Below are 10,012 nucleotides of genomic sequence, written 5' to 3'. Positions count from 1 at the left end.
GGTTAGTAAGTGATTTTATTAAATGTAATTGAACCTGGACCTCAATATTAATTTGTTTAAAAGAAATTAAAATGAGCTTGACAGTAAAAATGATCTGTAATATAAATGTTCCTAGTTTGCACATGATTAACAAACAATAACAATTTACAACGATGGGGAAAAATGTATCCTGCGATAAACAAATGCACTAAGTTGTGCATCAAGATTAATTTGACCCAAGTTATCTAAAAAACACATGAATTATCAGAGAGTAGAGCTCAAACCCCCTTCTCTTGTGAGCCCTTAGCCTCAAGTAAAAAGTGGGCTTATTACAGTGTATTATCCTAGCAAAACATTTCCTCGAATATTTAGGAAACACTGGTTACTTTACTTTGCAGATTTTCACAACATTGTTATAACCGTTTAATTTCATTGAGTCATCTAATGGCTATGTTGAAAACAACATGATGTAAAAGCCTGTTCAACATTACTTCACAATATGTTTCTGCTTTAATGTATACAACATGGACAGTGTGTGCGCCACATTCTTGTCATTGGTGTTCAGTCATATACAGCTCATTTTTGTAGCCTTTTGAAGACAAGCAAAACTAAAACAAAAAAGCCACTGTCAATGTTGCAGAATATAAATGTGGGCAACTTCCATTTCTGAAAATCATGAAGTAATCCAGTAAGTGAATTTACATTCTTCATTCAATTGAACATAAAGGGTCTTCAGTGTGTAAAATGAGAACTGTATACACAGCAGCATTTCTTATACCAAGGTTTTACAGGTAAATTAAATACAGATCACAAATACTGTTTGGGTGGTTTGTTTCCTACATTTTTGTGATGGCTTCAATTATATTTCCTCTCATTGTTACCTCTGCCCGAAAAGGCATTTTAGCAAGGAGCTTATCTTCAATGTCTCCCTCCAATCTGAACCCGCAGGCTTTTGCCAGCAGTTTGGATTCCACAACAAACTTTTGCGTCTGTTGGTTGTGCTCTGCCTCCAGTGTCGTCTCCTTCTTGCTCGCGTTGACGATTCCAATTATATTGATTTGTCCAGTCTGGACACTGGCATCTTTGACCTGCATGTTAAGACATGGCTTATTTAAAGTTAATTTGTTTTATTTTATACATTTTAACAACATAAATCCGATACTTAGTTGACCAGGTCCCCCAGGTATTTAGTCCGTATTTTTTCCCTATTCACCAAATGTCTTTGCCAAAAATAGCCTATACCTACAAGCTCACAGCACTAAACGAAATGTTCACTGTAGTTAACTTACCGGGTAAACCGAGGTCATTCCAGTTGAATTGAGGGACATTGTTCCCATGAACTCAGTGGACCTGACATTGGTCACCCTGATTATGTCTCCAACCACCAATGTACTGCACCGGCCAACCTGATCACCCCAGAAACACACTCGAATAGATCCAGAGGCATCCTGCAGGGTCAGCTTACGCAGCTTCGTAGTAGTCTTCCTGGTCCTCGCTCCTTTTACCTTCTTGTTTTCCACATTGTTCATCTGAATAATGAGAACAACAGACAGTAGTATGAGAAGTCCTATTGCAAAACTATTATCTTAAAAAATAAATTGTCCTACTTTCATGAAATTGTGTGCAATCATTCATTTTGATTAACTGATGACAACTCACATCTGTTATGGTCCCTTCGATGGTCATTTCAGTTTTTTCCTGCGAATTCTTAGCTGCTGCAATGGAGAACACTGGCCACTGGATATTAATCAACCCCTTGGCCTTCATTTCAAGGTCAGCAGAAATTATAAGCGGAGTGTTGTGACCGAGCTTTGAGATGTCGGTGTTACATGTAACCTTTTTGTACTCCCCATCTATAAGCAGATCTGTAAACTTGTAGAAATGCCCCTCTTGAATTTTGTCAAAAAGCGGTCTCCCATACACAGTTAATCTGGTAGCACCTGTGTCATCAGCAAAGCCCACAAAAAAAAGAAAATGCTTTTCCTTTTTCTTTGTTTCATAAGGACGGAGCCCAGATTTCTGGATCACTTTTCCCATAATGGCCTTACCAGGGGGACAACCTGTGGCATTCAGGTCTTGGACAGTTTGTCTCTGAATATATAGAGAGAAAAGGGGGTAAGGGAGGAAAGGGGGAAAAGGAGGTATGAGCAACATCATTTCATACATATTCATGGATCTTTAAAAAATGTTCTGAAGAAGATTGGAATCTTAGAGAACATAAGATATCATTACCCTGCAGGGTTTGCAACTTGGGCCACCATTCTCCTGTAAAGAACATAATGGCTTCATAAGTCTGTTCCATTAGCAAAGATCATTTGAATAATCAAACATTCAACTGAAATTGAGTATTCAATAGTGGTTTATAAGACTCGTTCAGCCCGCCAATGTCAAGTTTTTTCAGGATAATTAGCAATGCATTTATTTGCAGCAAGTGACACATCGTATAAACGAAGCTTAACATTCTGACACCTACCTTATCACTTTGATGTTTCTTCTCCTCACGGTCTTAAAAATAAATCAGAAAGAGTCATTAGTCATTCCATTATGTGGATGATTTGATTTCCTTTGTAAATGCAGTGCTGTGTGAATTCTAACAGTTTTGTAAGTCTTAAGACAACTCATAACAGCAGCAATATTTTGGTTTATCTGTTTTAAAATACCGTATGGCTACTTTGTGCTATATATACAATTAAACTGTTTGTATGGGTGCATGTGTGTGTGTGTGTGTGTGTGTGTGTGTGTGTGTGTGTGTGTGTGTGTGTGTGTGTTTGTGTGTGTGTGTGTGTGTGTGTGTGTGTGTGTGTGTGTGTGTGTGTGTGTGCGTGCGTGCGTGCGTGCGTGCATGCATGCGTGCGTGCGTGCGTGCGTGCGTGCATGCGTGCGGGCGTGTGTGCGTGTGTTATTTGCATGTCTATCTTACCTTCTTCAGATTCTGTTTCTGATTCACTTACATATTTCCGTTTTTTAGCTGAGAATGTAAAACAAATATCATTCACTCATGCACATAATCGTCGCATTATGTACAGTATCTGAGCATTACTGAACTGTCAGAGAGCAAGAAAGAGAGAGAGAGAGAGAGAGAGAGAGAGAGAGAGAGAGAGAGAGAGAGAGAGAGCGTTAACTTACCAGCAGCCTCTGGCTCCTCATCCTCAGTGTCTGACTCCACACATGGTCTCTTTGGGCCTGTAAGAAGAAGTGAAACAGATGATGACAATGATTAATGCAACAAATTATAAGCTTGTTCACTAATCACTGCTGGCGATAAGTAGTTTTGTAATATAGTATATCCTCAATATTATTTTTATTTTAAGATAATTAAAACATAAAGGTAATTGTTTCCTTATAAGTATAGGCTACTTTATTGTTTGTATTATTATTACCCTTATTCTTTTCTGTGGACTTGCTTTGTTTGTCCACAAAGGGGCGCAGTAGATCTTGGACCACAGAGTCTCTCCTTGGAATCGCTTCCAGAATATTCTTCATTTTGAGAATTGACTTCTTTATTCCCAAGTGTTGTATTATTATTTGCGGCATCTCGTCTCGTAATTTATTTTTCTTCTTGGATTTGGGAATGTCATCCAAAAGATGCAGCATCTTCTCAAACAGATTTTTGCTCAACTCCTCGATTATGCAAGTGAGAGCTTTTTTCCATTTCTTCTCTTCCTTGTTTGGTTTCATCTCTAGGATAAAGCACAAAAGAAGAAAAAATAATGAAAACGTTGGATGCAAGATGGAGAACCCAGCCAGGCCAAGCTTACAGTTAGTTAAAGGACCACTTCACCACTTTTCAACCAATCTTCATATAATTGGTCCTCACTAATGATCATGATAAAACACCAATTTTTTTTCCTACTCTGTGAATCATAGGAGGGCTGTGGGCAGTTCAGAAACCCATCCACCTGCATGATGGGGAACCAAGCTAATAGAAACTGCAGGCTTTCGCCAGCAGTTTGGATTCCACAACAAACTTTTGTGTCTGTTGGTTGAGCTCTGCCTCCAGTGTCGTCTCCTTCTTGCTCGCGTTGACGATTCCAATTATATTGATTTGTCCAGTCTGGACACTGGCAACTTTGACCTGCATGTTAAGACATGGCTTATTTAAGGTTAATTTGTTTTATTTTATACATTTTAACAACATAAATCCGATACTTAGTTGACCAGGTCCCCCAGGTATTTAGTCCGTATTGTTTCCCTATTCACCAAATGTCTTTGCCAAAAATAGCCTATACCTACAAGCTCACAACACTAAACGAAATGTTCACTGTAGTTAACTTACCGGGTAAACCGAGGTCATTCCAGTTGAATTGAGGGACATCGTTCCCATGAACTCAGTGGACCTGACATTGGTCACCCTGATTATGTCTCCAACCACCAATGTACTGCACCGGCCAACCTGATCACCCCAGAAACACACTCGAATAGATCCAGAGGCATCCTGCAGGGTCAGCTTACGCAGCTTCGTAGTCTTCTTCCTGGTCCTCGCTCCTTTTACCTTCTTGTTTTCCACATTGTTCATCTGAATAATGAGAACAACAGACAGTAGTATGAGAAGTCCTATTGCAAAACTATGTTATTAACTATCTTAAAAAATAAATGGTCCTACTTTCATGAAATTGTGTGCATCATTCATTTTTATTAACTGATGACAACTCACATCTGCTATGGTCCCTTCGATGGTCATTTCAGTTTTTTCCTGCGAATTCTTAGCTTCTGCAATGGAGAACACTGGCCACTGGATATTAATCAACCCCTTGGCCTTAATTTCAAGGTCAGCAGAAATTATGAGCGGAGTGTTGTGACCGAGCTTTGAGATGTCGGTGTTACATGTAACCTTTTTGTACTCCCCATCTATAAGCAGATCTGTAAACTTGTAGAAAATGATTAATGCAACAAATTATAAGCTTGTTCACTAATCACTGCTGGCGATAAGTAGTTTTGTAATATAGTATATCCTCAATATTATTTTTATTTTAAGATAATTAAAACATAAAGGTAATTGTTTCCTTATAAGTATAGGCTACTTTATTGTTTGTATTATTATTACCCTTATTCTTTTCTGGGAACTTGCTTTGTTTGTCCACAAAGGGGCGCAGTAGATCTTGGACCACAGAGTCTCTCCTTGGAATCTCTTCCAGAATATTCTTCATTTTGAGAATTGACTTCTTTATTCCCAAGTGTTGTATTATTATTTGCGCCATCTCGACTCGTCTCTTTTTCTTCATGGATTTGGGAATGTCATCCAAAAGCTGCAGCATCTTCTCGTACTGATTTTTGTCCAACTCCTCGATTATGCAAGTGAGAGCTTTTTTCCATTTCTTCTCTTCCTTGTTTGGTTTCATCTCTAGGATAAAGCACAAAAGAAGAAAAAATAATGAAAACGTTGGATGCAAGATGGAGAACCCAGCCAGGCCAAGCTTACAGTTAGTTAAAGGACCACTTCACCACTTTTCAACCAATCTTCATATAATTGGTCCTCACTAATGATCATGATAAAACACCAATTTTTTGTCCTACTCTGTGAATCATAGGAGGGCTGTGGGCAGTTCAGAAACCCATCCACCTGCATGATGGGGAACCAAGCTAATAGAAACTGCAGGCTTTCTATTCCTAAAAAGTTACAATACAAAAATGGAAGCCATCTTTCTCACGATAATACAAATCTAAATATATATTTAAAAAAATTGGAACCAAATTCTATTTTACAGGAAATCACAAAAACAAGGCAAAGACATGTGTTAATGCGTGGCTGCATGGGAGCCCCGTTTGGGGCTTTCCACTGCAGGACTGGAAAAACGGGTTCCCAGCCGATTCAGCTTGAGTTCAGCTTGAGTTTAAAAGTCATTTTGTCAGGAATACGAATGTTCTACTTGGTGCTTAAAAACAAAACTCCAACAAAAGGGTCACATTCACAATATCACCATTGTTGTTTTTCATCGTTTATTCATTTCAAGTCCAAGTTCAACTTCATTCCCATAGAGCGCACATAGCCCTGGCCAGGGCGCATAACGTCGACTTCATTTTAAAAGCACTCAAAACCCTGCACATATTTAAGACTTGCTTTCCTTTGTTTGTTTACCTTTTCCTTTATAGTTTCTAACGTTTTAAACAATACAATTGTTTTTATTAATTTTGTCCTGTAAATCGACTTTGAGCAGCCTACCTTGGAAATCGTAGGCCTATTATTATAATATTATTACGGTAGCCTATAGCCTATTGTAGCCTATCGTCTCTAAACTATGCATTTCGTTTTGATTTTGATAAGGCCTAAGGCCAAGGGTAACTAACTGTATAACATGCCTTTATTGTCATATCCTAATGATGTTCGAATATTTAGTTTATTACAAAAATAAAAACACTGCAAAACAACTTACTGGCTGAAGTTGCTGAACACTTCTATGTCGTTTGGAATCGGCGCGCCAAGTGTGTAAAATTACCGCCTTTTCGGTTTATATGGTACACGAGTCATCGTCATAGCAGTTTCATTTTCCTTTCATCATAAATCACCTGACCACAGCCAGAGCGACTCTGTTCGTTTATCTCGGCTTTGACCAGAACTAGCCCTCACCACACGGTGGTGATATTGCGCAGTCAATCTGGGAACCCACTTTTTCCCATTTGCTGGCTGCTGAATCTGTCTTGAGAGTTTTATGCAGTGCAGTCTGTATGCTATACAAACGTAATTTAAAGGTAGGCCTAAGTGATACGCACACGCACACAATATATCGTGTTAAATAGCTCAATATTCTAATTACTTAAGTCTTCTTTGTTTGTTGTTGAGTCTCCCCACCTCTCCTGCTAAATGCATTTTCAGGTAAGGATACCTATTTTATCCAATAAGGAGAGAACTTGCACAGAACGGCCTACAGATTCAAGTGAAAATTATGGGACTATATGCTGTGTAAACCCAGCTTCAGTACCACTAGGTATCGGTCTGCTTTTTTTGGACTGTTTATTGTAAAACTGATGTTTTTATGGGTTAGGGGTGTTCCTGTTTGTATGTAGTATTTTATGTTGTCTGTTTTTAACTGGACCCGAGTCTGAATAAATAAAGTTGATTGATTGAAATAAGACAAACACAATGAAAATGAATACACTATTACTTTTACATTTCCTCTCCAAGTCAGAGACATTCTCCTATTTAGAGATCCTCTTTATTGCAGGGAATATCCACAATAAAACGTTCATCACAATATACATTTGTTTCGTCTCCAGTTAAGGTACACATCATCAAACGTTTCCTTGCCTTTAAACAGTAACACATGGGTTGTTTCATCAAACACTGTTAAGGATTTACAGTCTATTATTCACATGGTCCAACTTTTGGTCAGTTTTATGAACTTTACCAGAGGAATGATAACATACAACGCCAGTACACCGCACAGAAACACAATGAGCACACAAACTATCTTAACTTAAATCAATTGGCCCATTAGAAGGCTCTCTGTTTCCCTTTGGTAACATAAACTGGAATAATAAAGTGGGTAAAATGCATAACCGTTTGCAATTCGCTTCTTCTTTTTTTTCTTTTTTCATTTTATGCATTTTTAAACTGGTACATGACCACATGACATGTCTACATGTCGGCCTACATGTTGATATGTAACAGTTCTTCAGTACACACCAATGGGTTGCTTGGCCACCCATACAATAACTTCATAACATAACCTCTACACACATTAAATAAAAACACCAGTGCAACAAATTTCTCTCCCTGTGGGCCTTATGTGACCATGTACTCCTGTCGTTTGTTAAGTCGGACCTGGCACAGGGAGACGGCCCCGACTGCTACGTAGACGGCTGCAGCGATGAAGCAGTTGATTCCCACCTGGTTGTACAGGCTGTATATGTTACTTGGTGGGTTCTTGCTGTGGGTTACAAAGAAATGCCACATTAAGCTGATCAGCAGCAGTGAATATGAAGTAATTGTTTTAACCCATTTATATGTAGCTCAACATGATACAGTTTACTCTAATGCTCAAGAAGCAACATAACTGTAAATAAACATGTAAAATTGTGACAAAGAGATAACAGTAATGCAGAAGGAGGAGAGGACACTGGAGCAGCACAGACATTTTAAGCCTTTTATTTAGGTGCTAGTATACAAACGACTAACGTTTCGACCTAAAAGGTCTTCATCAGAGTCATGACTCTGATGAAGGTCGTTTAGACCGAAACGTTGTCATCTGAATAAAACTACTGCTCTATAAGTGAAGACAAGATAAGTGTGCGGGACCCTTTTCTTCTCTGCATTTCTATTTGTGAAATGTACAGTAGTCGATAATCTCTGTACTGCTAGAAACTTCAGTTGCAATGTAAAAGGTGTGTAGGCCTACAGTCCCATATAGAGCAGCTCTGGTCACTTACTCGTTACGAATGTCCTCCTCAGTGTAGGGTACATCCTCAATCAGCACGGCTGACTTGGCACTAAAGAAAATGCCTAGCATGACCTGTAATATCAGAGAGCAACACAATCAGAACGAAGTATAGTTCATAAAGTAAGTTTGTACAAAATAATTCAACTTGGGGATGTTGCCCATAGATCACAGTAATGGTGGTATAAAAAAACACAGGATAAAAAAAGATGAATGTTGAAAATATAGCTGATCAGTGATTCTAAATCTGCATTGAGTGATGTGTCAGGGCACCCCAAATAGTAGATGTTATATTGTCACAAAATAATACGAAATTATTTGACACTTAGAATATTTTAAACATATCAATCATATACTCGGCTGGGTTAGCGAGCAATACACAATGGAATATCAAGACTTGTTTTTAATGTGCCAGGCCTTTCAAACCAATTGAAATATTGTTAACATATTATACAATTATGTGACAAGATAGTAAGGTTCCAATGGCATTGGACTAACAAGAGCCTCAAAGAGGTTTCTCATTAATACATTCTGATAGACCAAGACCATTGTGATTTGTTGTCAGAAGGCCCAGAAATCCAAGTAACTCCCATGGTAGAGTACGTTAATAAGAAGGTAATAAAAGGTACATTGATATTGTGATGCTTTGTATTCTATTAAGTCGAGGGAATTATTTTGGCTACAAGGAACGTTTATTTTTGAAAAGATGGTGTATTACAGTGTACACACTCCTGCCTATACTAAATAGGTCTATAATAAGCCAGAAAGCCATATCAATAAATACACGTTTAGCATGTACATGAGACAGAGAGTGTCACATTTAAAATAATCCAAGTAGCCTAAATCTGATCAAATTCAGATATCGATATCAAGCTGTGTTAACCAAATCGCAATGCAATGCACCTGCACAGTGCACACCACCTCCCTCCCATATGCTAAACAACACAGTAATTTCATAATCCATAGCGGTGGTTAATTTACATACCAAGCTGTGATTTCTGGTAATATTCAATTCGTTATGTATTCTATCAAATGCTGTGTGGTAAACTGTAAGAGGCCAGGCCTAGCTGGGACCAGTCTATTTGCTGGAAGTAGGTATTGGAATTACATGGAGGGTGCACCTGTCTCTGTATTGCAAAAATATCTTATCTTTAAGCTACGTTTTACTAATTTCAACAAGTTGACATGCATATTATAAGTGGCTTCACTGGCTTGCGAAAAATAGATGTTGCGTTAAAGTCTGTTCCATCCATTCACTAATCGACATCTCTCTCAATACAAACTGTGATGCTGCGGCCATAATGGCACCATCTCCTTACCAGCATGATCACTCCCCATATGCTGATCACTATTCCACACGCGGCCATCTTCGGACCGCAGAATAATAGCGACGGCATTTCTCAATTTGACCCTTTTCTCAATCAGTTACAGAAAAATACGATCCACTAAAACGAGAAGCGTCGCTTCATGGATAACAGAGGCGTCCGCGTATTCCGTGTCAACTCAACCCCCCACCATCAGCTGATATGTGATCACGACGCTCGGCGATTCCCGGTAGGATTCGGCGATGGTCGGCTCTGTTGGAGAGATTAGGCTGGAGTGAATTCACTTTGCAGTTTGCAGAGGGCAGATCCGGTTCAAAGCGGACACGGAAACTGTGT

At 38.8% G+C, this 10,012-nt stretch overlaps 2 protein-coding genes across 3 annotated transcripts; both read right to left on the bottom strand.

Annotated features, from left to right (window-relative positions):
- Positions 1-6,392, bottom strand: LOC306928163 (uncharacterized protein). 2 transcript variants are annotated; one of them, XM_079508090.1, is made up of 10 exons: positions 4,634-4,850; positions 4,256-4,495; positions 3,360-4,054; positions 3,106-3,162; positions 2,900-2,947; positions 2,453-2,484; positions 2,212-2,244; positions 1,639-2,070; positions 1,269-1,508; positions 1-1,067 (listed from the first exon to the last, which is right to left on the bottom strand). In XM_079508090.1, exons 3-10 carry the CDS (start codon positions 3,655-3,657, stop codon positions 816-818), a joined length of 1,392 nt encoding a protein of 463 aa, XP_079364216.1. In that variant the 5' UTR covers positions 3,658-4,054; positions 4,256-4,495; positions 4,634-4,850; the 3' UTR covers positions 1-815. The 2 variants fall into 2 exon arrangements, with proteins under 2 accessions (XP_079364216.1, XP_079364217.1); XM_079508091.1 differs by lacking the exons at positions 3,360-4,054; positions 4,256-4,495; positions 4,634-4,850 and adding exons at positions 5,024-5,320; positions 6,351-6,392.
- Positions 6,393-7,064: 672 nt separating this feature from the next.
- rnasekb (ribonuclease, RNase K b) lies at positions 7,065-9,887 on the bottom strand. The gene is made up of 3 exons (XM_079508829.1): positions 9,671-9,887; positions 8,344-8,426; positions 7,065-7,844 (listed from the first exon to the last, which is right to left on the bottom strand). Exons 1-3 carry the CDS (start codon positions 9,746-9,748, stop codon positions 7,700-7,702), a joined length of 306 nt encoding a protein of 101 aa, XP_079364955.1. The 5' UTR covers positions 9,749-9,887; the 3' UTR covers positions 7,065-7,699.
- Positions 9,888-10,012: the final 125 nt, after the last annotated feature.

Source organism: Electrona antarctica (genome assembly GCF_951216825.1).
Source record: "Electrona antarctica genome assembly, chromosome: 8".
NCBI classification, from domain to species: Eukaryota; Metazoa; Chordata; class Actinopteri; order Myctophiformes; family Myctophidae; genus Electrona; species Electrona antarctica.
The sequence above is the reverse complement of the archived record's forward strand: the minus strand, read 5'-3'. Positions and strand labels throughout refer to the sequence as shown.

Coding starts and splice junctions, on each gene's coding strand:
- LOC306928163 (XM_079508090.1), bottom strand. CDS start 3,657: ATGAAACCAAACAAGGAAGAGAAGAAATGGAAAAAAGCTCTCACTTGC. Junction 3,163..3,359: donor GTCCACAGAAAAGAATAAGG/GTAATAATAATA, acceptor TTCTTCTTACAG/GCCCAAAGAGACCATGTGTG. Junction 2,071..2,211: donor CAAGTTGCAAACCCTGCAGG/GTAATGATATCT, acceptor CTATATATTCAG/AGACAAACTGTCCAAGACCT.
- rnasekb (XM_079508829.1), bottom strand. CDS start 9,748: ATGCCGTCGCTATTATTCTGCGGTCCGAAGATGGCCGCGTGTGGAATA. Junction 8,427..9,670: donor TATGGGGAGTGATCATGCTG/GTAAGGAGATGG, acceptor CTGATATTACAG/GTCATGCTAGGCATTTTCTT. Junction 7,845..8,343: donor GAGGAGGACATTCGTAACGA/GTAAGTGACCAG, acceptor TGTAACCCACAG/CAAGAACCCACCAAGTAACA.